General features: G+C 41.5%; 1 protein-coding gene across 2 annotated transcripts in view; it reads left to right on the top strand.

Annotated features, from left to right (window-relative positions):
• PPP1R14C (protein phosphatase 1 regulatory inhibitor subunit 14C) overlaps window positions 1–22,564 on the top strand; it is an 86,120-nt gene extending 63,556 nt beyond the window's left edge. The window contains exons 2-5 of one of the 2 annotated variants that reach the window (XM_060168024.1): window positions 1,411–1,494; window positions 2,922–2,954; window positions 20,901–22,235; window positions 22,324–22,564. In XM_060168024.1, the coding sequence (XP_060024007.1) occupies window positions 1,411–1,494; window positions 2,922–2,954; window positions 20,901–20,975 (192 nt within the window). In that variant the 3' untranslated portion in view covers window positions 20,976–22,235; window positions 22,324–22,564. Of the gene's footprint in view, window positions 1–1,410; window positions 1,495–2,921; window positions 2,955–17,159; window positions 17,259–20,900; window positions 22,236–22,323 lie in introns of those variants that run through there. The other variant, XM_060168025.1, reaches the window with a different exon arrangement.
• Window positions 22,565–22,989: the final 425 nt, after the last annotated feature.

Below are 22,989 nucleotides of genomic sequence, written 5' to 3'. Positions count from 1 at the left end.
CCGTAATAAAGAAACAAGTCAGCACCTCTATTTACAAGGGTTTTAGGAACTCTGTGTCAGGAACTGGAGGCAGAGACCAATATATATATTTCTTATTATTATTCACAGTGGTGTATAATATTCCTCAGTTTTCTCAAAACACTTGGGTTGTCACTTTTGTGTTGGAGCAGGAAAGAGAATGGTTGAGCACTATTAGTAAATGCATTTTACTAGAAAGGACGTTCTCAGAAGGTCAGCCTTGCCCCTGAAGACCAGACAACACAGCTGGCTCAGAGCGGCTAAGCCCAGGGGTCCGCACAGGTGTCCCCCCCACAGGTTTCTCCATGGCTTCTGCAGACACTCCTCGGCCATCCCTGTGGCTGGGACGAGTTGGCCTGCAGGTGACTCCTCGTGGGAAGGGGAAATGCAAAATTACAGCCCTGTCCTAAATGCGATTTTCTCTCAACGTTCTCAGAGATGTGGGGAAGATCAGGTAACAGACAGAATGCGAGGTAGCCAAGACCTACTGTGGGTTGGAGCTGCAGATTCCAAATCAGTGAGGTCTGTCACCGCATTGCAGCTGGACTTTCCTGCCCTCTGTTATGGACTGGATGTCTTTGGCTGCAGGAATATGAAACTTGACTCATAATAACGGGGCTTTACTAGCATGTCGGTGGGCTTCAGAAGTGGTTTGACTCGGTGACGTTATCCAGAACCCTCTTTCCGTATTTCTCCCCACTCTGCCCACCGTGAGTCAGGCTCTCCCTTCGTGGTTGCATGATTGTTGCCGGCAGTTTCTAGGTTACAGGCTTCCTCAGCTGGCTCTCCAGCAGGGACGCTTCTATTGAAAGAGCTTCTGTTCCCAGAACCCCCGTTAGTCTCGGTTGAGTCTGTAACTGGGATTGGGGTGATATTGACCCGAGAGCCCTGCCTCAGAAATGCGTGGCACACTCAGGTTTTCCCAGACCCAGAGCTAGGAAGGGAGATGCGGACCTCCCCTCTCCCCCAAAAAAAAGATCAGGGAAGGGTAGATGTTGGGCAGGAAACTGCAAGTCTCACTACTCTTCCTATAATCTGCCAATCCCCCATTACATACTCAGACGTGCAGTTTTTTTGCCAGAAAGTAGAAAATCATCATTTTTGAAATAGCGTTACTTTCTACACTTTGTGACTCTTACGTCTCCTTTGCTCCCTACTCCTCCCTCGGTTCCTTTTCCCTCCTTCCCCTTCCCACCTCTTCTTCCTTTTTTCTACTCTTTCCGCCTTTCTCTCTATCTCCTACTTCCCATTCCTTCTTCTTTTCCTCCCCCTCCTCCTAGTCTCTTTATCCCCCCACCCCTTAATTGTCAACGCATCTATATAACTGAACTAAATTGGTTCGATACAATGTAGTATCTCACTAAACAGAATGCTTTCACATTTGCCCCCCAGGAAGAAGAAATGCCGGATGTGGAAATTGACATTGACGATCTTCTTGATGCAGACAGTGAAGAAGAGAGAGCTTTAAAATTACGGGTAAGCAGCACTCAAAATCTAGAACCTCTGATGGATGCTTGAATCCACTTGGGTCTCCTGAGCTGGCTTGCACTGATTCTGCCCCGGGGCGGCACTCGGGCAATGGCCGCTTGCAGAGAGAAAGCAATGGGATGCTGAGTATTCACCCTCACAAACTGCATCTCTGGTGATAAGGCCGGTCTTGACTATAGTCAGTTCTTAAAGCACCTTACAGATATGAGTTTCTCCAGCCTTAACTTCTTGGGAGAAAGATGGTTCTTTCTTTCCAAGAAGGATGGTTCTTTCTTTCTTCTCTCCAAAGATCCATTTGCCAGAGAAGGAAGTGACGTCCCACAGTTATATGAGAAGGAGAGGGGCTGAGCTGGAACTGGAGTATCTAAGCTCAGGCTTCTGGTCTTGCAGTTGTGGATTATATCATTCATGGAATTAATTTCTAGATAAGATTGTTTACTGTATAATTCTGTTTAATAAAATAACCTTTATAGGAGTATGCTCGCCTGATACAATGGATGTTGAGATGCCCCATGTCTCCTTTGTCCAGAGCAATAAATTATTTATTTCCCTTCCCCGAAGGAAGTCAAATCTATCATTTTTAAATCTGCATTTGGGAGTTTCTAAAACCAATTAACCTTTGACCTGCCATTGTTCTTAATGTTCACTGATATCTACCGTTAATGGCTGTCAGTTATCACTGATGGCAAATGACCACTAAAGGCAAGTAAAGGGCACATACGAATGTGTTTAATGTGTTAACAGTTGCTAGTGTCTCTTGAGTGGTGAACAGTCTCAGTTTAATGTTTATCTCTTGTTGGTAAATTTAGCTGGGAGAAGATAGCATCCTAGTTCTGAAAGTTACAATACAAAAAACACAAAAACAAAAAAAACAGGCACCAGTTCTATAAAAAATGTAATGACATAAAATATTTTTCTTAAAAGAAAGAACTTGAAAGGGGCTTTGGCTGCCATCAGGTCACCCCCTTTGGTTCCCAGGGGAGGACAACCAAAGCCTGCTGAGGTGTGACAGGCTACTCTGTGGTTAAATCACAGCCAGGCTCTCACTCTTCACGTCCAGTGTGATTGTCACCATCTCTTACAGGCTGTCTCAACTTAAGTGTATCCAGTTCATTATTAACCACATTGGCAGCCAGAAGGACGGGTATGTGTGTGTGCTTCTGTGTGTGTGTGTGTGTGTGTGTGTGTGTGTGTGTGTGTGTATTCTGAAGAGTGCAAGGCATTCCTGCAAAGGAAGGGTACAACTTTTTGTATCTTCAGAGGACCAACAAATGCTGAAATAAAGTGTGGTTCTAGGTAGTCAATATGAAAAATTGATTTACCATGTTAAGAATAATACTATAAAGATGAAATGATTTTTGACTTCACTTTTAAAATGATACTGAATATTAAAACTTCTGTGTATTTCCTTCTAGGAAGCTCTCGTAGACTGCTACAAACCAACAGAGGTAAACAAATTACTTTTCCTAAATGCCAAGTTTGATTTTGTTTTTATTAAATCGGGGTGATTATGTGTATACTAAGTAGCCATTATTATCCATAAGTGAAGGGCATGTGTTTGTTTGTTTGTTTTTAATTAATTAAGTAATTAAGTAATTTTTGGCTGCGTTGGGTCTTCCTTGCTGCACGTGGGTTTTCTCCAGTTGCAGTGAGCGGGCGCTACTCTTGGTTGCGGTGTGCGGGCTTCTCATTGTTGTGGCTTCTCTTGTTGCAGAGCATGGGGTCTAGGCACGCGGGCTTCAGTAGTTGTGGCACACGGGCTCTAGAGCACAGGCTCAGTAGTTGTGGCGCACAGGCTTAGTTGCTCCGGGGGGGATGTGGGATCTTCCCAGACCAGGGATCAAACCGTGTCCCCTGCATTGGCAGGTGGATTCTTAACCACTGAGCCACCAGGGAAACCCTCACGGGTTTGAATAATACTAACTTGCTTATTTGTAAACCTCAGCACGTCTGGTTCCGGAAGACTTAAAACTAATGGAATTGGGTGTGTTGCCTGCTTTTATATAAAAGCCAAACTTCAGAGGAAATTGTGAGAGGGTTTGGAATCATTTCAGTAAAAGTTTTAGATATATAACTGGAGAATACATTCTATTAGTGTATAGGTATGTATTTTTTTAAAGCTTAAAGCTGATTCTGTCATTCACAATTGAGCGATTGCCTTGATTGGAAGGATACATTTTATGGTTTGTTTGGATATTTGTCAAGTGTGTAAGTATTAATGTAAAAAACAATAGATGTTAGTTTGATTAGAGCAAAGCATTTAATGTATACTCTAATGACCAAAAGCTTGAACAGTGTACAAATTAAGAATTTGATCAGTTATGAATATATTGGTAAAAGAGGTACTTTCAGTTTGTTCCTGTGATAAATCAGAGAAATTAGAAGATCCATCAGACGTTTTGTAGTCTGTTTGCAATATCAAAGCAATGATGGTAGGACTTCTGTTTTTGTGAAGTGGTATAATTACAAAGTGAGAGGGAAGCATGCTTTTAAGAGTGTGTAACATTTAAATGAGTGTGGGGTTTTAGGGTAATTTGCTTTGAGGTCAGTTACTTATTTGAGCTTTATTCTTAACAATCTCCAGTTTTCCTTTATATTGATTACATTCTGTATTCATAGAGATTTTTAAATTTTAGTTATTAAAAATATATTTTTTAATCAATGTAATACATATTCATAATTTTGAAAGCTGAAAATACTGTTAGGCTTATGAAGAAAAAGTAGGAGTGTCTTTCCCACTCCTTAGTCCCCTTCCCTAGAGGTGTATATTTTATATTTACATACTATATTTATATATTTTTATACAACAACAATTTTGGCTGTTTCTCTGCTATTTACTCTTTTATTCCTAAATATACATTTACTGCTTATTTTTTCACTTCTTGACTTAAGAGGAAATATGATAGATCCCTCACGCTCCACACAATTCATTTCCCTCCATCCCCTCAATAAAGTTACATTAGAGTATTAGTTTAAATCAGTAGTCAAGGTGCATAATATTATGATTTAAACAAATGTTTTCACTGCTAAGTCAAACAGTGAAGTATGACCACTGCTCCTTTCTTGTATAGTCATTTGTTTTTCCTGGAGTTGATAACTACCTTGTCATTTATTTTTGTCTAGTGCCTATTGATATTTTTTGTTAAACTCTCCAGAATCTTTGTCCAACTTGTAATTTTTTTTTTGTACGCTCCAACATATAATTACTATTCCTCCATGCCAGGCTTTCTTCCTGGAGCCCCTATGCAACAATCTGGAGAAGTTATTCTCTGGGTTTCCTGAGTAGCTACTGTCCTGAAAGTTCTGTTCAGATGCTTTGTTTCTTAAATCCCAGTCTTCCTCATTTTAGTTGGAGTACATCATCCAGTAGCTTTTTGAGAAAGGATGCATAAAAGGTAAATTTTTCCATCCTTGCATATATGAAAATGTATCTTCATCAATAGGTTGGATGGTGTAGAATTCTAGAATAAAATTCATTTTTAAAAATCAGTTTTAAAGGCATTATTCTACTGTTGTATTACTTCTGTTGTTAAGACGTCTGATGCCTTTTCCATTCTCAGACCTTTGTAGGTGACCTATTCTTTTCCCTTCAGTTAACTTTTAGGATTATCTCCGTATTTTGAAATTTTACAGTGATACGCTCTAGTGTGTGTCCTTTTCTATTCATATGCTGGGTACTTTGTAAGCTCTTTTATTTATTTTTTAAATTAAATTTTATTGGAATATAGTTGCTTTACAATGTTGTGTTAATTTCTACTGTACAGCAAAATGAAACAGCTATACATATACATATATCCCCTCTCTTTTGTACTTCCTTCCTGTTTAGGTCACCACAGTGCATTAAATAGAGTTCCCTGTGCAATACAGTATGTTCTCATTAGTTGTCTATTTTATACATAGTATCAATAGTGTATATGTGTCAATCTCAATTTCCCAATTCCTCCCACCCTTGTAAACTCTTTCAGTCTGAAGATTTATGCCTTTCAGTTCTTCAAAACTTGCCTTTTATCATTTATTACTTTTGCCCTCAGTATTCTATATTTTTGGCTCTCCTGTTATTTAGATGTTTCACCTTCTGGATGGGACCTCTAATTTCTTATCTTTTCCCTTCTGTTTTTCATCTCCTTGGTCTTTTGTTCTACTTTCTGAAAGATTTCCCTGACTTTATCTTCTAGCCTTTTTACTGATATTTAAAAATTTCAGCTATCTTATTTTTAATATCTAAGAACTCTTTTTTTAAATCACTGTCTACTATTTCATTTTAGTATTTCTTCTTATATTATGGATGCACTCCTTTCTTTTTTTTTTCTTTGAGAATATCAGTCAGATGTTTTATTTTCTTTGTTTTTGTTTTCAAGATTATTCTGCCCTCTGCATTTTCTCAGAATCACCTTTTTTTCTGTCTGTTTTTGTCTGTCTTTAGTGATTCTGGGGTGTGTACCCATGTTTGAATGTTAGGACCCAGTACACTGATTGGAATCTGTGTGAGCACAGCTTGTCCATTGGTGGGTCTCACCATGGAGCGACCAGGTTGCAAATCAGATTTTTTTCAGTGTGTGTGTGTATGGAGCAGGGGGATTCCTCATACTGTCACTATTTGGACATCTTTCTTTCTGGAGTTTTTTTTTTTTTTTTTGAGTTTGATCCTGTTAACTCCTATCTGAGGGTTGATCATTCGGTTTCAGCCTTTTTGGAAGCAAGGATGGGAAGGTGACAGAAGACCTCACCATTGAATTCTTTGGGGACTAGAACTCCTTTGTTTATAGTTAGTTGGGAAATTAAGGTAAGAGTTAAAACAATTAGGCATTTGGAGAGCAGTAGCAAATTGTTGTGAAGGGTTAGACAAGCTTAGTGGGATCGTAGTCAGGAAAAGTGACGGATTATGCTGACGAATTAACACGTGATGAGGGGGTGGGGGATTGCAGCTGAGAGTAGGTCCGGACTGGTGGGTATAGACGTGCCATTTACTCACTTTATCATTCCCTTTTTCTTCAGTTCTTCTGGGTGGAGAAGTTCATGTTTTGGTGTTTAGGTGAGAAAGGTTGGATATGCGTGAGTCCCCCTCTCCCTCGAGGTTTTGCAGTGTCTAGGGAGAAAAATATTTACACTCATTCACAACAGTTAGATGAAATGCAAGGTCTTGTCCTCCTGGAACAAAAGCGTTCCTCATCCGGTCTCTGTAAGGAGGCTTATGAGATGAAAGGATATGCTATTTGAATGCTCTCAGAGTTCCAAAGGGAGAAAGAAGAAAAAAGCGCTGGAATTTACGAGTGAGCCTCTCGTGTTCCTTGTTTAGCTCATGGTTTCTAGGAATGGAAATGGTGTCAAATGCTGGGGAATTTCAGTCAAGGTCATTGATCTATTAAAGAATCATTTCAGAAAAGTTTGGGTAGTTTTGCCTTTGAGCTTACGTGCATAAGAAACAGATTTTACTGGCCCTGGGATTGTGATGATAAACATAATAGCCTGTGTTTCCCCAGAGCTCTAGAGTTCAGATTGCAGGAAAAAGCATTATCTTATTTAATCCTCACAACCATCACTTGAAGTAGAGAACTTGCATACCTTGTCTAAGACCTCATGGCAGTGAGCAGAGAGGCCAGGACTCATCCCCGAGTTTCTGACACCTGATCTTGTGCTCTTTCTTTCTATCCTGCCAGTCTTCCTAAGCTGCTTGACTCGTCAAGACCTTTAGGACATTAAAGGACTTTGTCTTATCTCAGCTAAATGCCTAACAAATTAATGATGTTCTTTTTCAAGTCGTATTCTCCGGAGGTGCTATTTTTTTGATCAAAAGAATTTTACATACAATTATTATGCCACTTTGAAGTTAGAAATGTAAGGAAGCCATCTTTGCGGAATCAGACACGTCTATTTATAGTCTCATTGCAGAGGCTGGGGTGGGGAGTGAGGGGTGGAAAGAAGGCTGGGCTTTGAATCAAGAGTCTTACACCAGCACCGGCAGCAAACGTGTGTGACTTTAAGCAATTTTCTCAACCTCTCCGAGCCTCCATTTCCTCCTTTATAAAAATGGAGGTAATCATAACCACCTCCCTGGGTTTTAGTAAGGGCTGTTTGCAATGATAATTCTCTTAGCCACAACAACAACAACAATGATAATAACAGCTCAGTCATTACTGAGCACATGCCAGGCACTGATCTAATCACATGTATTAACTCATTTCACCTTCGCAACGGAGCTGTGAGGTTGGCACTATGATCGTCAGCTAGAGAATGTGAGACACAGAAGGCTGCATAATTTGCGTCAGGTGACATAGTAAATAAGTGGAGAAGTCAGGGTACATAGGAAAGCAAGTAACATGGAGCTTGACACATGCTAGTTGAATCTGGTTCCATGTAAGGCCGTGCTACTCCATTACATATTAAATACGCAACATGCCCAAATTCACTGATAATGATATTCAATTTGAAGAGCAGACTTTAAAGAAGCTGCTGATTTCACAGAAGTGGTATTGTTTTGGCATGTCACTTTCTGTCACAGACTGTGGCTCCATGGTTTCATCCTGTGTGGGTCCCTGGCTAATAATAAGAAAGGGACTCATGTGTCCCCATGTTGATTCATATTCCAAACTGTGGACCCTTGACATTTAAATCTTTCCTGACTTAGACCCTTTAGAAAACACAGCAGTATAATTGTGGTCACCACACTAACAGATTAGTGATTAACCAGTAAGAATGGTGTTTTAATTTTTTCCCCTTGAGCAAATGCCATTTCTGATGTAGTTGATGTTAAAATAGAGCTGATTTAAAGGTAGAAGAAGGATGTTTCTTCTAAAGGTAGAAAAGGATTAATTTTGTTTTGGTTATTACTTGGATTTGAAGGATCCTAGTGGACATTGTAGAAATCAGGGAGAAGGATGTCGAGGCCAGCTAGCCAGGCTAGAGAGGAGCTTCTTTTCTTATTTCTCACTCTTACTTTGCATGATTTCCAAATCTCAGGATCACGGAGGAGCGCTTCCATTGTACTGGGATGGTGGACAGAAAAATGCATGTAGTATGGGCTTGAGGGCATCTCTCTTACCATCTGTTAAGGGAGTTGCCAGTTCTATCTGTGGACTTCTAGAAGCCTCTTTTTATAGTTAAAGGGGGCTGTGCCATTGCTCTCTGATAAACATCGGAGTTTTCTTTCTGATTTATTTCCTTTCTGTTATATGGAGGTCGAGGTACTACCTATCATCTTAGCGATCAAAGCCTGTAAGTTGATATGCATCAGGGGTTCACTCAGGATGACTCAGTCTGTGAGTAGGTGGTGAAAGGCATCTTTGAATTCCAGTAATCAGCTGGGTCATGGAAATGTCATGCCATGTGACGGTACAGAAGAAGGATGTCTAATTATTGTTTGCACATAGGAATTGACCAGAGCTTTCAAAAAGGCTGCCTGCTCTATTGTTCGTCCTGTGTTTGTGGTAGGAAGGCAGATTCTCCTTCTTTGCTTTGGTGTCACAGTGACTGCATCTTACTTTTCTGACAGGCTTTGGTGATGGCCATTGTCAACTCATACTACTCATGTCAGTCCTCTATCCATTTAACATCTTTTTTTTTTCCCATTTAACATCTTAACCTGTCGTTTAAAATATTGTTCAGTTTATGTGTACATGGAAGTACTCCCAGCCCCTGATCACTGAGCCGACTGCAGCAGAGAGAAAATATAAACTGGGAGAGGCTGGTTGAGTGACTGGAGGAGGCATCGCTTGGCATTTTGCTATGTTCTCTTTGTTCATTTGCTCAACAAATGTTTATTGAAATCTGCGTGCCCGTAACTAATCTAGGGACTTAGGGTAGTGAATATGTGATTGTTAAAAACAATCTCTTAGAAGGACACAGCCAACTATGGTGAGAATTTCAATGCTCAAAGAATATTAAAATAGGAATAGAAGGACAGAAATGCCAGGGTGTCAGCTTATCGCATGGTTCTCTAAGTTAGGAACCAGTCGCTTAATGGAGAGTGATTTTAGGGCATCTGTACTCTGCTAGAAAAAGCAGAAGAGGCAGGCTACACGCAGGGAAACCTACCCTTTGAAAGCTGTCGCCTTCAGAACGATGTTTCTGAAAAGTGAGAATTGGGAAATTACAAAGAAAGACCCAGATCGATGAGAATGATATTCTAGTGGTTGGAGCCATTGGCGATGAGAGCCTAATTATGTCTTAGTGTAATTAGACAGGTAAATAATAAAGAGTTGGGATTTATTAGCCAGAAACATGGGAAGCTTCACCTGTGGCCCAAAGGATTTTAGTCCCAGTATGTCAGTTGCTCACACACGTTCATTAGGCCTCCTCTGACCAGGGGAAAAGAGCCAGGATGTGCTGGAGCTGGCATTTGGACACATTTTGAGTCGACATCCTGTGCTCTGTCTACTTCTCACTGCCTTTCTCTTAATTCTTACTAGGTGAGCACAAGCTCTACTTTGGAGTATTTATAAATCTGATTCTGATTGTCTTTATTGAGGAAAATCAACCCTGAAATATTGGTTGGGAACGCTTGCCAAAGACATGTAATCACGGAGCAAAACTCTGCATTTATTTCCTGGTCTTATTCAGCACTCTGCAGTGTTAGGGAATGGTCCCCAAGACCATCCTCACTTCTGACACCAACTGCAAGTTCCAAGGTCCCCACACCATACTCGTGTTTGACAATTTGCTAGAAGGACCCGCAGAACTCACTTAAAGTTGTCATACTCACAGTTAAGTTTTATTACAGTGAAAGGCTACAGATTAAAATCCCCCAAGGGGAGAGAGATGTGGGACAGAATCCAGGAAATTCAAATGCAGAGCCTCAGGCTGTTCTCTCCCAGTGGTGTCACGGACAGTGTTGATTCCCTCAGCTGTGATGTGTGTGTTATGTACAGAGTAGCCAATGAGGGAAGCTCACCTGAGCCTGGGAGTCCAGTGTTTTTATTGGGACCTGGACACGTAGACATGGTTGACTGTGCATGTAGCTAACCTCAGTCTCCAGACCCTGGGGATATAGAGCTGATACCACATGACCTGAAGTGTGTCGTCCCCCCACCCCCCGCCCCCGAAATCACACTGTTAGACTCTCTTGCATGGCCCAAGGTCCCTGGGTAAACAAAGGCACTTTTATCGGGGAGGCATTCCAAGGATTTAGAGCTTGCCACCTGGGATTCTAGGGCAAAGACCAGACCTCCTTTAGGGCAAGGTTAAATTCTTTACTACACTCTTAGAAGCAGGATGACCATGAGGATAATGATAATGATGATGATAACAGTAATTGCAAGAAAACATTAGGAAAGAAGAAAGAGATGCCATTATAGGAAGAGCCACATGCATCTTGCCTTTTGGGCGGCTTCCCCCCTCTGACCTCCCCCTGCAAGAAATTAATGGTTGTTATTTTATAAAAGACTTGGTGGAGGAGGTACAGGCTTTAAAGGGCAGTGGACCTTCAAATGGTTGGCATTTTCCAGTGACTGATTGTGATTTTATGGCCTTTTCTTTTTCCATTAAATTCAGAATGAATGATCATGTTTTAAAAGCTGATCAACCCTATATTAAAAACAGCTTTACATTCTTTTGTGTTTAGACGTAAATGGACAGAAGAAAAAAATATGAGTTAAAGACAATTTGACACATGACTTTTGGATTTCTATATCTTTAGCAAAGGGAGTCACAATCAAAGAAGCAAGTCTCAAACAGTTCAGAAATGGGTTTCTTTCATTTAGACAAGATTCATGTATTTGTAGTAAATAATATTGTTCTTCATTGATAATGGGACCCATGATGAAAGTAGTTTCTTTAGTGATTATAAAGTGGGAGATTATAATTTTGCTGAATTTACTCCATTGATAATTTACTGTGGTTGGATTACTTATGTGGACCTTACGTTGAGGGAATTGCAAGTGTACGGATTGTGAGAAACCCATTAGTAAGTGAAGGAAGAATTAAATGCCAGTAAGGTTGAATCTGGTGAGGGCAAATGAACTGTTCCGCTGCATATAAACCAAGGTTAGAATTTGGGTACAAAATAAATTAATCTAAGAGCAGTGGTCTGAATCTCTAGAATAGATTAATGGGACTGCTTTCACCAGCAGAACAAATTAATCTTTAATAGTGGATAGTCAAGAAAATAAATAGAATAGTGTCAGTGGTTTTAAGTTGAAGGCGGGGAAACCAGGATGCTGTTAAGACCTTCAGGAATTCATGTTGGCAGAAGTCATTATAAGCACAGCAGACACAAACCCTCACCCAAAGCAGATTCACAAACCTCTTTTCAGATAATGAGAAACGGGATCAGTTCTGTGTGCCCTGTCCGCAAACGAACCTCTCTGAAGGTAAACCCTCTCCCTTCCCCCCAAGAAAGCAGGGGAAGTGAAGTGTTTCAGTGATGAGTGATGATGGCATTTGTGGTACTGAATAATGCCAGTGGCTGTGGGGAGCAAATCCCAGCATCACACAGGGATGGGGTCGCCCCCGAAGCTGTGTTCCTCAGGGCTGATTCACTGCGTGCCCCTTTTGGCCTCCTGTGTGACCCCGATATCCAAGCCAATGAAAGCTTACAGTGTGATTTTTAAATGCTTAGCCAGTTCTTCGGGTGAGGACATTCTGCCATTTGGAACAGTTTTCAGGTGTTGCCATCACGTTTGAAAAGAGGTACGTACTACCTACCCTTCCATTGTTCTCACGTATCTAATCTTTGTTGGATCTAGAAGTTCTTCTCATAGAGCCTGGTGACTCTAGTTCACAATACTGTATTGTATGTGTGAAAGCTGGTAAGAGAGTAGATCTTACAAGTGTTCAGCGTAAGAAAAAAATTGTAAATCTTTGTGGTGATGGATGTTAACTAGACTTACCGTCATGGTTATTGCACAGTATATACATGTGTTGAATCATTGCGTCGTACCCCTGAAACTAGTATAATGCTATATGTCAATTACATCTCAATTTAAAAAAAAAGAAATTCTTCTTTCTCCACCCGATCACTGCTTGCCTGATTCCCATGTCATCTGTTGAATGTCAGGCTTTTGGGAAGAAGCGTCAGGTAGCTATGTAGAACGTGCGCGAGGTGACTTGATTTGCCGTTGTTTGGCAGTGAGGCTCAGGACCTGGGGCAGATGGGCCCTGTGAACGTGCATTTTTAGGAAATGACTAGTGCATTGATTGGGGTGACAAAGAGGAGGCAGCACACGGGGAAGCCGCTGACCCCCATGATCCCAGGCTTCAGAACCCTCCCCTGCTGTTTCTCCTCACCCCGGTTGGTACTCCGTGGAAGGGGTGGGTGGTATTTTTCTGGCAAGTAGGTAGAGCATCCAGCGTTCTGCGGGGTGCCCTTGTTCGGAGCTCGCATGATCTACACGATCACTGTGGTGGGTGGCACCATTCACCGAGCTGCGGTTTTGAGCATTTCTTTGGAAAGTCCTTTTGTCAGGAAATACTTCCAATCAAAGGGCTACCGCATAATATCCATTTGTCTTGTTTATCTTTTCCAATGACTTGAAATGCTTGAAAGAACATGAGTGCAGTTGAATCATGCACAGAGCAGCGACTTGCAGTGATACCCTGGTTTCTCCTTTTCCCCCTTTCCGTTGGACCCACCTTCCTTAAAGCAGAGCAGTGTCATCACTGAGTGTCACGGATGAATCACTTCGCTTTGAGCGACTAGGGAAGGGTCCCAGACGCCTGCCTATGGTGTTAATTACAAAATGCGCATCCATCTGCCGCCTCTGGCGCAGACCCCAGCAGGCAGGAGGGGGTGGCAGCTGAAAGCCACGGGACCCAGGAGGGATCCGGGACAAGAGCTCGTGGCCACCGCGAGGCCATGCCCCGTGCCAGCGCCACACGGCCAGAACTCCAGAGCGAGGAGGGACCTTGTGTTCTCATGATGCTGCCAGGTCCCTTCAGAAGTGTACTTTGGCTTCTTTCTCTCTTAGGAGTCTCTCTGTAAATCAGGTGGCTGCATGTCATATAAAGTCAGGTTTCCAGGGTCACTGGAAATGTTTCTTTTCTTTCTATTGCTTCTTTGATCTCTTCTGTACGTGTGTGCGCGCGCACATGCCTCCCTGACCCCTCCACCCCCAGCATCCTAGGCTCCGCTCTTCTCCAAGTGCTTCTCCTTTTCCCTAACTCTCCCAGGTGGCCTAATGTTCCAGGGCTGAAAGGAGACCCTCTAGAACCTTCCTCCATGGTAGCTGGAGCCAGTTGATACTTTGTACCATTCCACCCTCCCCCACTGATATACAAAGATTCTTGGGTTGCCTCTCTCTGCTACTTCACTTTAACGCCTCAGCCGTATGAATTAATTGCTTCATACACACATATCTTTACTTTGCAAACCTTTGCTGAGCACCTCCTGTGTATTAAGCTCCACGCTAGGAAAACAAAGAGGAGTTGGATCCTTGCAACCAAGTAGGAGTGACAAGTGTGCACATGAATTATCTTGCATGCTTTTTAACTACATAAATGATACTTTGCAAGTTTTCTCAGCCTGCTTATTGTGCCCAACGTGAGATTTGTGAGATTTGTCCATGTTGATACAGGAAGCTCTAGTTTATTCATTTTTATTGCATTCCTGTGCAGTAACATTTTAAAAAGTGTATATAGTCATCTTTATTATAATTCATGAATACATTAGAAACCGACATGGATCTCTTTAGTAAGACATCTAGGTTCTCATGGGCATCTGCTTTCCACTCGTTAGAAAATCCTCTGTTTATTTGAGAATGGTAAAAAAGGCCAATATCTTAGTGTCATTATGACAAGTCTTCACCTCATAGGAAACCTGAAAGGGTCACTGGGCCTCCCAGGTCCTGAGACTATACTATCTTAGCAGACCTGCCCACACTCAAGTGTCTTCTGGAATTCCTTATAAATTTCAGTGGCGAGGGCTTCTCTGGTGGTGCAGTGGTTGAGAGTCCGCCTGCCGATGCAGGGGACGCGGGTTCGTGCCCCGGTCCTGGAGGATCCCACATGCTGCGGAGCGGCTGGCCCCGTGAGCCATGGCCGCTGAGCCTGCGTGTCCGCAGCCTGTGCTCCGCAGCGGGAGAGGCCGCAACAGTGAGAGGCCCGCGTACCACAAAAAAAGGAAAAAAAAAATTTCAGTGGGCACCTGAGCAACAGAACATTCTATTACTCTGCTGGCTTTTAACGTGCAGTTCCAGGGTTAAATAATTGTGCCCAAACTTAACATTTTCAAACTGTCCAGGCTTATCTTCCAAAAATAGTGTATTACTCACTTTACCAACTCTCCTTGCGAAGTAAAGGACCCCAAAGCATTAAGTGTTAACTGCAAAGAAGTTAGGTGAGGCTTCTCTTCTCTCCCCAAATCAAGTTTTTTGGAATCCCAAGAGAATGCAAGTACTGCAAATGCAGGGCAATGGTCTTTCCCGAAAAAAGCAATAACATTCTTATGTATTAATATACTATAATACACTTATCCTCTCTTCTGCTGATACTCACTTAGGCTGTCTTTGTTCACAGACAACATGATTGTCTATGTAGAAAATCCAATAGTGTACAAAAAAGTTACTAGAACTAATATGTGAGTTCAGCAAGCTTGCAGGATACAAGATAAATATTTAAAAATCTATTGTATTTCTATATACTAGCAGCAAACAATGTAAAATTGAAATAAGTGCATACCAGTCACAGTAATGTAAATATGAAATATTGAATACTTAGGAATAAATCTGACAGGAGATGTGTAATATTTGTACACTGAAAACCACAAAATGTTGCTTAAACCAGACTTAGATGGGTGTAGAGATATACCATTTTCATGGGTGAGAAGATTCATTATTGTTAAGATGTCAGTTCTCTCCAAATTGATCTATAGATTTCATGCAGTCTCAGTGAGAACCCAGCAGATTTTTATTGGTAGGCATTTACAAGCTAAATAACTCTAAAATTATTAAGGAAATGTAAAGGACCTAGAATAGGGCTTCCCTGGTGGCGCAGTGGTTGAGGGTCCGCCTGCCGATGCAGGGGACGCGGGTTCGTGCCCCAGTCTGGGAAGATCCCACATGCCGCGGAGCGGCTGGGCCCGTGAGCCGTGGCCGCTGAGCCTGAACATCCGGAGCCTGTGCTCCGCAACGGGAGAGGCCACAACAGTGAGAGGCCCGCGTACCGCAAAAAAAAAAAAAAAAAAAAAGGACCTAGAATAGTTTTGAAAAAGATTAATAAATTTGGCTGACTAACATTACCTGATTTTAGGACTTCTTATAAAAATCTGTACTTATCAAGACGGTGGTATTGGTGTAAGGACAGACACATAAATAGATCAATGACCCAGCCATTCCACTCCTAGGTATTTACCCAAAATAAATGGAAGCATATTTCATACAAAGACTTGTACGTGATGTTTTAGCAACTTTATCTGTAATAGCCCCAAACTGGGAATGACTCAAATTTCCATCCACAGGTGAATGGGTAAACAAATTGTGATCCTTCTCTAAAGTGGCGTGCCACCTGGCAGTACAAAAGAAATGAACTGTTAATACATGCAACAGTATCACTGAACCTCAAAATAATTATGCTGAGCTAAAGAAGCCAGACTAAAAAGTATATAGTGTTACAATTCTGTTTATAGAAAACTCAGGAAAAATGCAAACTAATCTATAGTGACAGAAAACACCAGTGTTCTGGGGTAGGAGGAATAGGGAGAGGAGGGAGGGATTGCCAAGGGAAATGAAGAAACTGCTGGAGGTGTTGGATGGGTCCATTACGTTCACTGTACAGATGGTTTGCTCATAGTAATTTTATACTTTAAATATGTCTAATTTATGGCATAACAATTATATTTTAATAAAGCTGTTTACAGAAAAGTCCCTGGAATCCTTTTAGTGTTGAGAGCTTCTATCCCAACCATTCTACTGAAACTTGTCCTCCAGGACACAGTGGTCCCTTTCTTGCCTAATCCAATAGCTCTGTCTTTGACTGATTCAACCTCTCATCAGCAATTCCTCCTGTTGGCTTTAACTGCACACTTTCTTCACAATATTGTAAATCAACTATACTTCAATTTAAAAAATTTTTTAAACATTTTAAAAATAAACTAAAACAGCACACTTTCTTGAGTTCTCCCCTGTCTCATTGGTTCTTCTTTTTAAGGTGTCCTTTGCTGGCTGCAACTCTTTTGCCAGATCCCACTTGTTAGAGGGCCTCTGGCCTTGCTTGTGGCCTTTTCTTCCTCTCTATGTACACTTTCCTCCAAAGTTTTCTCAGCTGGTTTTGTGATTCCAAGTATTGTCATCTTGTGCTGTTCGATAGAATTTTCCGAGATGATGGAAAAATCCTATATCTGCATTGTCCAATGTGGTAGCCACTAGATGTATATGGTTATTGAGTATTTGAAATGTGGCTACTGTGACCAAGCAAGTGAATTTTAATTTTTATTTATTTTAATTAGTTTAAATTGAAGTAGCCACCTGTGGTTAGGGGCTGCTGTATTGAATAGCCTGGGTCTAGATCACTGTGTTTACAAACTATGGGTGGTAACCATTAAGTGGTCTTGACCTGTAGTTTTTTTCAAAAGATGAAATAGAATAGAAAATATCTCACATGTAGTAAAAGTTATGTTTTTACATAAAACTTTTGTTTCCTTCTTGCATCTCTGTATACTAGGTTGCTATAACCATCGATAGATCACATAGAGATTTTTAGGGGTTTTTGTTTGTTTTTGTTTTTAGGCGAAAGCCACTGATCTAGATGCCGGTGATGCCCATAGTTATGTCTTCAGCCATGAGCTGAGACCTGAAGTTACACTTATCTGACTTTTTGACATTTACCCTCAGGTACCTACTAGGCAGCTCAAGTCTGTAAACTTGTTGTTTTCTTCCTCCAATTACCTCCATCTAAGTAATCATCACCACCCTCTGCCAGTGTTCTGCTAAGGATCAGTGACCTTCATTTCCTTTGCTCCTGTGCCTGCTCCCTGCACCTACTCCCACTTTCAGTCCAGCAGCAAGGTCTAGGCTCTGCCTCTGAAATGGATCTCAGATCTACCCATTTATTTCCATTTTGGCTTCCATGGACTTACTCTAAGCCACTGGCATCCCTTGCTTGGACCATTGCAAGAGCTCCAAACTGATCTCTCTTTCACTCTTGTCTTCATAAAACTCATTCTCCACATAGCAGCCAAAGGGATCTTTCAAAACCCTAAACCAGACGATGTTGCTTCTCTGCTTAAAGCCTCCAGTGGTCTTCCATTACACCAAGGATACTCCCTCGTGGCCTTACTGTGGTCTACAAGGCCCTGGTGAGCTAGCCCTCGCACCTCCAGCATGGCGCCCATCACGCTCACCTTGGCCTTTCTGCATGAGGAACACCCACTTCCTTGCTTGTTTCTCTGCAGTGACTCTGCACACGTGCCATGACCCAGACCCCAGATCTTTTTCAAGCTGGCTCTCTTTATTAATTCAAGTTTCAACTCAGAAGTCATTTCTTCAAAGGGGCAGTCCTTCTTTGACTAAAGTAGTGTCCCCAACCCAAGTCCAAGTGATCTGTTTTGGAAGTGAATGAGATACATTGTTACTTATATAAAGTATTTTTGAGTAATATAAGCCAAGACCCATCAGTCAGTTTTTTTTTTTTTTTTTTTTTGCGGTACACAGGCCGCTCACTGTTGTGGCCTCTCCCTTTGCAGAGCACAGGCTCCGGACGCGCAGGCTCAGCGGCCATGGCTCATGGGCCCAGCCGCTCCGTGGCATGTGGGATCTTCCCAGACCGGGGCACGAACCCGCGTCCCCTGCATCGGCAGGCGGACTCTCAACCACTGCGCCACCAGGGAAGCCCATTATTTTTGATTAGAGATCCTTGAATCTTCTTTGAGAATCATCTGTGATCAACAGAATCCTTCTGTGCAAGTGGTGTTATCAAGTTTCTCTCTGAAGAATCAATGTTGGTCTTGCTATTTTTTAACTTAGCTGAGCATCTCATTATGCAAATTTATTGAATGGTTTAAAATATGTACAATACAGTTATATTAAGTTATAGACATATAAATTGCATTATTATAAAACTTAAAATTAGTTTTTCATTAATGTCAATGTATCATAAATATAAGATGCATTATTTAAACTTTTTAATCACTGAGATTTATGTACAGCATAACCAATTTTTGGAGAAAATTTGAATTTGATTTAAATTACCAAATCGCTTTTCTCTTGAAGAAGAAAGGTCTGTAGTTTAGGGTACATTATTCCTTATGTGATTTTAGTCTTTATTTTTATAATGGTCTTTATGAAAAATATGTTATTAAAATAGTGCAGAAATATGACCAGAGTTAAGATAAATGATAAGGTTTGTGGTTTTGACCTTTGCTTCAAAAAAAAAAAAAAAGAAGGGAAAGGAAAACTACACTCCAGTGCTGAAATTTTCACAGTCATTTGAGTAACAGATTGCAAAAACAATGAAATTAAAACTGTATGCTCAGTATCCTATGTATTGTTTAAACCACATGGTAAAGGGGGCAATAGGAAATGCATTTAACTTTACAAAATGAAAATTGAATATAAGTGGGGAAAATATAAGTGGGGAAATTTGACATTATTTCATCTTAGAAAGTTCTTAAATTAGATAAAAGTAGTGTTCAGAAAACTAAAATAGGGTGTCATTTTACCTCCCGTGTATTCCATTGTGTCCAAGTTCAGAAACAGTGGTGATTAAAATGTTTATGTCCTTTGACCTACTACTGGATAGCTCTCCAAAGGGAATAATCCAAATTGCAGAGAGAGATTTATACACAAAGATGTTAACTGTGGCATTATTTATAATTTTGAAAAGCCAGGAACCAACCAAATATCCAGTGATGGAGGAATTGAGCCGACTGTAGAACATCCATATAATAAAGGACCGTATAACCATTAAAATTAATTTTTAAAAAGACTAGTGTTGTGGGAAAAAGCCTTGACATAATGCTAAGTGAAAAAAAGATATATTTATACAGTATGATCTTAATTAGGTAAAAATAATTTCCATAGAAGAAAATACGTTAATAGTGGTTCATTCTGAAGAGTAATTGTTGCTGGTTTGTATTTTCTAGGTTTTCTAGAAAAAGCACATGTTATTTTTAGAATAGCAAAAAGATTATTAAAAAAAGAAATCGTGGTGGCTAATAAAATATTAACTATTTAAGCATATTGTGTTTTAGTGCTGGAGAGAAGCACAGGGATCATTTAGTCTAGGTTGCTATAACCATGGATAGACTAGGGGTCTATCCCTATGACTAGGGGTTGTAATTGGTAGGCGAGATTGTCTGAGAGCTGGTTTTCGGAGGCCGTGACGGAGAGAAAGCCTCCTTAGTGTTTTTGCTCTGGGATGCCCCTACTGTGCACAGTTCTGTCGTGCACTGGCTGTCCTTTGCTGATCAGAAAGTCTGACTGGCTGTCAGCTTTGCTTCAACAAATATAAGAAAGGAGGACAAAGTAATGTTATCTAATAAATGTGACATTTGGTAGGCAAAAACTTTAATACATGAGGCAACAATGAAAGATTGCTGAGGGTTTCAAGTGGGAAGCATTCCAGGTTGTCCTTTATTTAATCTTTGGGTTTTCATCCATGAATAGTCACGACATCATTTTAGTGGGTCTCCCCCAGCATTACCTTTTAAACAGGAACGATAGGGTGCATGGCATATAGTAAGTATTTATTCTTTAAATTCTTACTTCAGGTATGTTTTTGTACGTACGTACTGGGCTGTAAATGTAAACGTGTCTGTTTTTCTTTTCAAACTGTGATTTGTAGTCAAATAAAGTCAAGAGACTCTTACTGTGATCTAGACCAGTGGTTCTCAGGAATATTCTGAGACCAGAAGCATAGGTGTCACCTGGGAGCTAGTTAGAAATGCAAATTCTCAGGCCGCACCCCAGACCTACTGAGTCAGTAACTCTGGGAGTGGGCCCAGCACTCTTTGGTTTATATAATAAGGTCCACCCCCCCCCCCAACCAGTGATTCTGATGTGCACTCAGATTTGAAGACCACTGGTCTAGTCTTGCTATTTCAGGTGTGGTCCAGAGACTAACCCTGGCAGCCAGTTGGAAATGCAAAAGCTTCAGCCGTAACCAGGCCTACTCATTCAGAGTCCTCGTGCTCCCCAGGCGATTTGTATGCACAGATTAAAGATTTAGTAAAGGTTGGGAGGCATTGATCTAAGCCACAAAGGCCTCCAGGGGCCAAGTGGTTAACGTCAGTGAGTAAAGGCAGCTTGGTTTTCTCTCTAAAGAGTCCAACAGTGAGAAAGCAGGATGGTGTGAAGGTTAAGCATCTTCATTTGTTAAAAAATGTCCTATATTGTACCAGTTGAGTTAACACACCCAGCTAAGCTCATCAACTAAGGTTAACTGCAGTTGACATCAATGACTTCAAGCAGATTTTAAACCCAAATTTTAATAGCGTGACCCCCTCATAATAACTTCTTCTGATCTCTTAGGAATTTATCAAGGAGCTGCTCTCCCGGATAAGAGGCATGAGGAAACTGAGCCCCCCACAGAAGAAGACTGTATAATTCCGGACGAGGTGGAGCTCTCCTGGAGACCCAAGAAGGGATTTCGACTTCACGAAGACTTTTATTAAAGAATAGTTGTCCTTATGAGCAACTTTTTTGGGGGTAGGGAGGGGTGGTATCTATTTGACATTTATTCAGGAATGTTACTTTTTTGTTGTTGTTTTTAAAGGTTTTGATGGTGTAATATTTTAATAGCAAAGACATCACCACTCTGGTTTCAGCCCAACCAGGGATTGACAAACCAGGCAGACACGCAGGGCTGGGCTGGGCCAGGCATCTTCTTGGAGAAACCAGATGTTTAGGACCTAACTATACAGGGATGATGGTTTTCTTAGACTTTTTTCTGAAGTTGTACATTTGACTCAGAAGTTGAATTTCTCGTGCTTGTATATATCTTCAGGCAACTAAGTTAACATGTTGATGTGAGTTTTATTTCACATTGATGGAATACACTTGTGGTCGTCCTTTCATTGGAGGTCACGGCACGTATGTTTTCACGAGGCCACTAGGTATTCTTCGCGTGAGTGCTGGAGACCTACAACATTCACTTTATGCACCAAAGTGAAAGAATTCAGTGTATCCGTTATTTTAATGAGCTACACTACAACAATGTGGAGTTGGTCAAGGGCTTAATTTATGGACTTTGTATCATTTTGTTAATCGGATGCTTTGCCAGGTTATGTACTTATTGCCTCCTTTGTGGTATTATTCGAGTTTTCTGAACCCTTTCTTTGAATGTTTATTCAGATTTCTAGAGAAATGCCCACGCTACCTGAGTGGTGTTTTGCAGTGGAACGAGGAAGCGCCGTGTAGCGATTCATCCTCTGCTTTCAACCAAATACTAGGTATTATTCTCTCTCCATGAAAGCAGGTCATAAGGAAGTGAGCAGATTAAGTTTCTTCCTCCTTAGAAGTAGTTCTGGTCACTTCGGTGCCCGGGCAGCGTCAGACCAGGGTGGGGTGAGCTGAGTGATGAGCAGGTGTAAAAGAGAAAGCCTCACCTCCTCTCAAGAAGGTGGATACAGGAGCATTTGCTGGTTTGGAAGCGTGGTGGAGATTTCATTTCTGGCTTCTCTCAGTGGCGTGTGGTGAGGACTCTGGCCCTAGTTGTGCACCCTGATCCCTTTGCTTGGAGCGGAGCCTGGGATGCCTACCCTGCCCCGCTCAGTTCTATACCAGATCCTTGGAGAAGGATCAAAATGCAGATGGCTGTGGGCGGGGTCAAAGATCAGAGGAGAAACTCTTGCTTTCCTCCAGGAGGTCCCCACTGCTTGGAGAAGGATCAAAATGCAGATGGATGTGGGCGGGGTCAAAGGTCAGAGGAGAAACTCTTGCTTTCCTCCAGGAGGTCCCCACTGCCTCCCCACAGAAACCCCCCATACTGTAAGGTGTCTCTAGGTGACCCTGTCAGAGGACAGGGGTCAGGCATTTTATATCAAGGGTGCTCTGAACATATTTTATTTTTTAAAAGAACTATGTTTGTGAATTTTACGTACACTGGCAAGCTTTTGAAAATGTATTTAATTTTGTAATGTTTACCAATGATTTATTTACAAGCTATTTACGCAAATAAATGAAGCTGCTTACAATTCTGCTTACGTGTTTGCCTTGGAAAAAACAACACTGACGTGATGATTTCACTTTGTCAGAAGCTCTGCAGACAAGGGTCCCAAGCACTTGTATCAGCTTTTCATTTTCAGGTCTTTTGTCATTTGATCCTAGACCTCACCTGAGGTGTCTCCAGATAAGGCAGTGAAAGCGAAGGGGCCGGGACGCATCCCCGGCTTGAGAAGGAAACAGAAGGTGACTCTGTGCCCTTGGCCCTGCCTGCCTTCTAGTCCAGCCCTGTCTCAGGCCATGCCCCTTGCATTTCACGAAAACTCCCTTTTGCCCATCTGGGGTAAATCCTCAAGATTTCAGATTACTCAGATATTCCAATTATTGTTAGAAACCCGTGCACCCTGTGAGCACAGAAAAATCAGAATTCGCAGGACTTCTGTTAGGCTTGACCAGC

The sequence above is a fragment of the Lagenorhynchus albirostris genome, chromosome 12, assembly GCF_949774975.1.
Source record: "Lagenorhynchus albirostris chromosome 12, mLagAlb1.1, whole genome shotgun sequence".
In the NCBI taxonomy this organism is placed as follows: domain Eukaryota; kingdom Metazoa; phylum Chordata; class Mammalia; order Artiodactyla; family Delphinidae; genus Lagenorhynchus; species Lagenorhynchus albirostris.
Note: the sequence above shows the minus strand (reverse complement) of the source record. Positions and strands in the feature narration are given on the sequence as shown.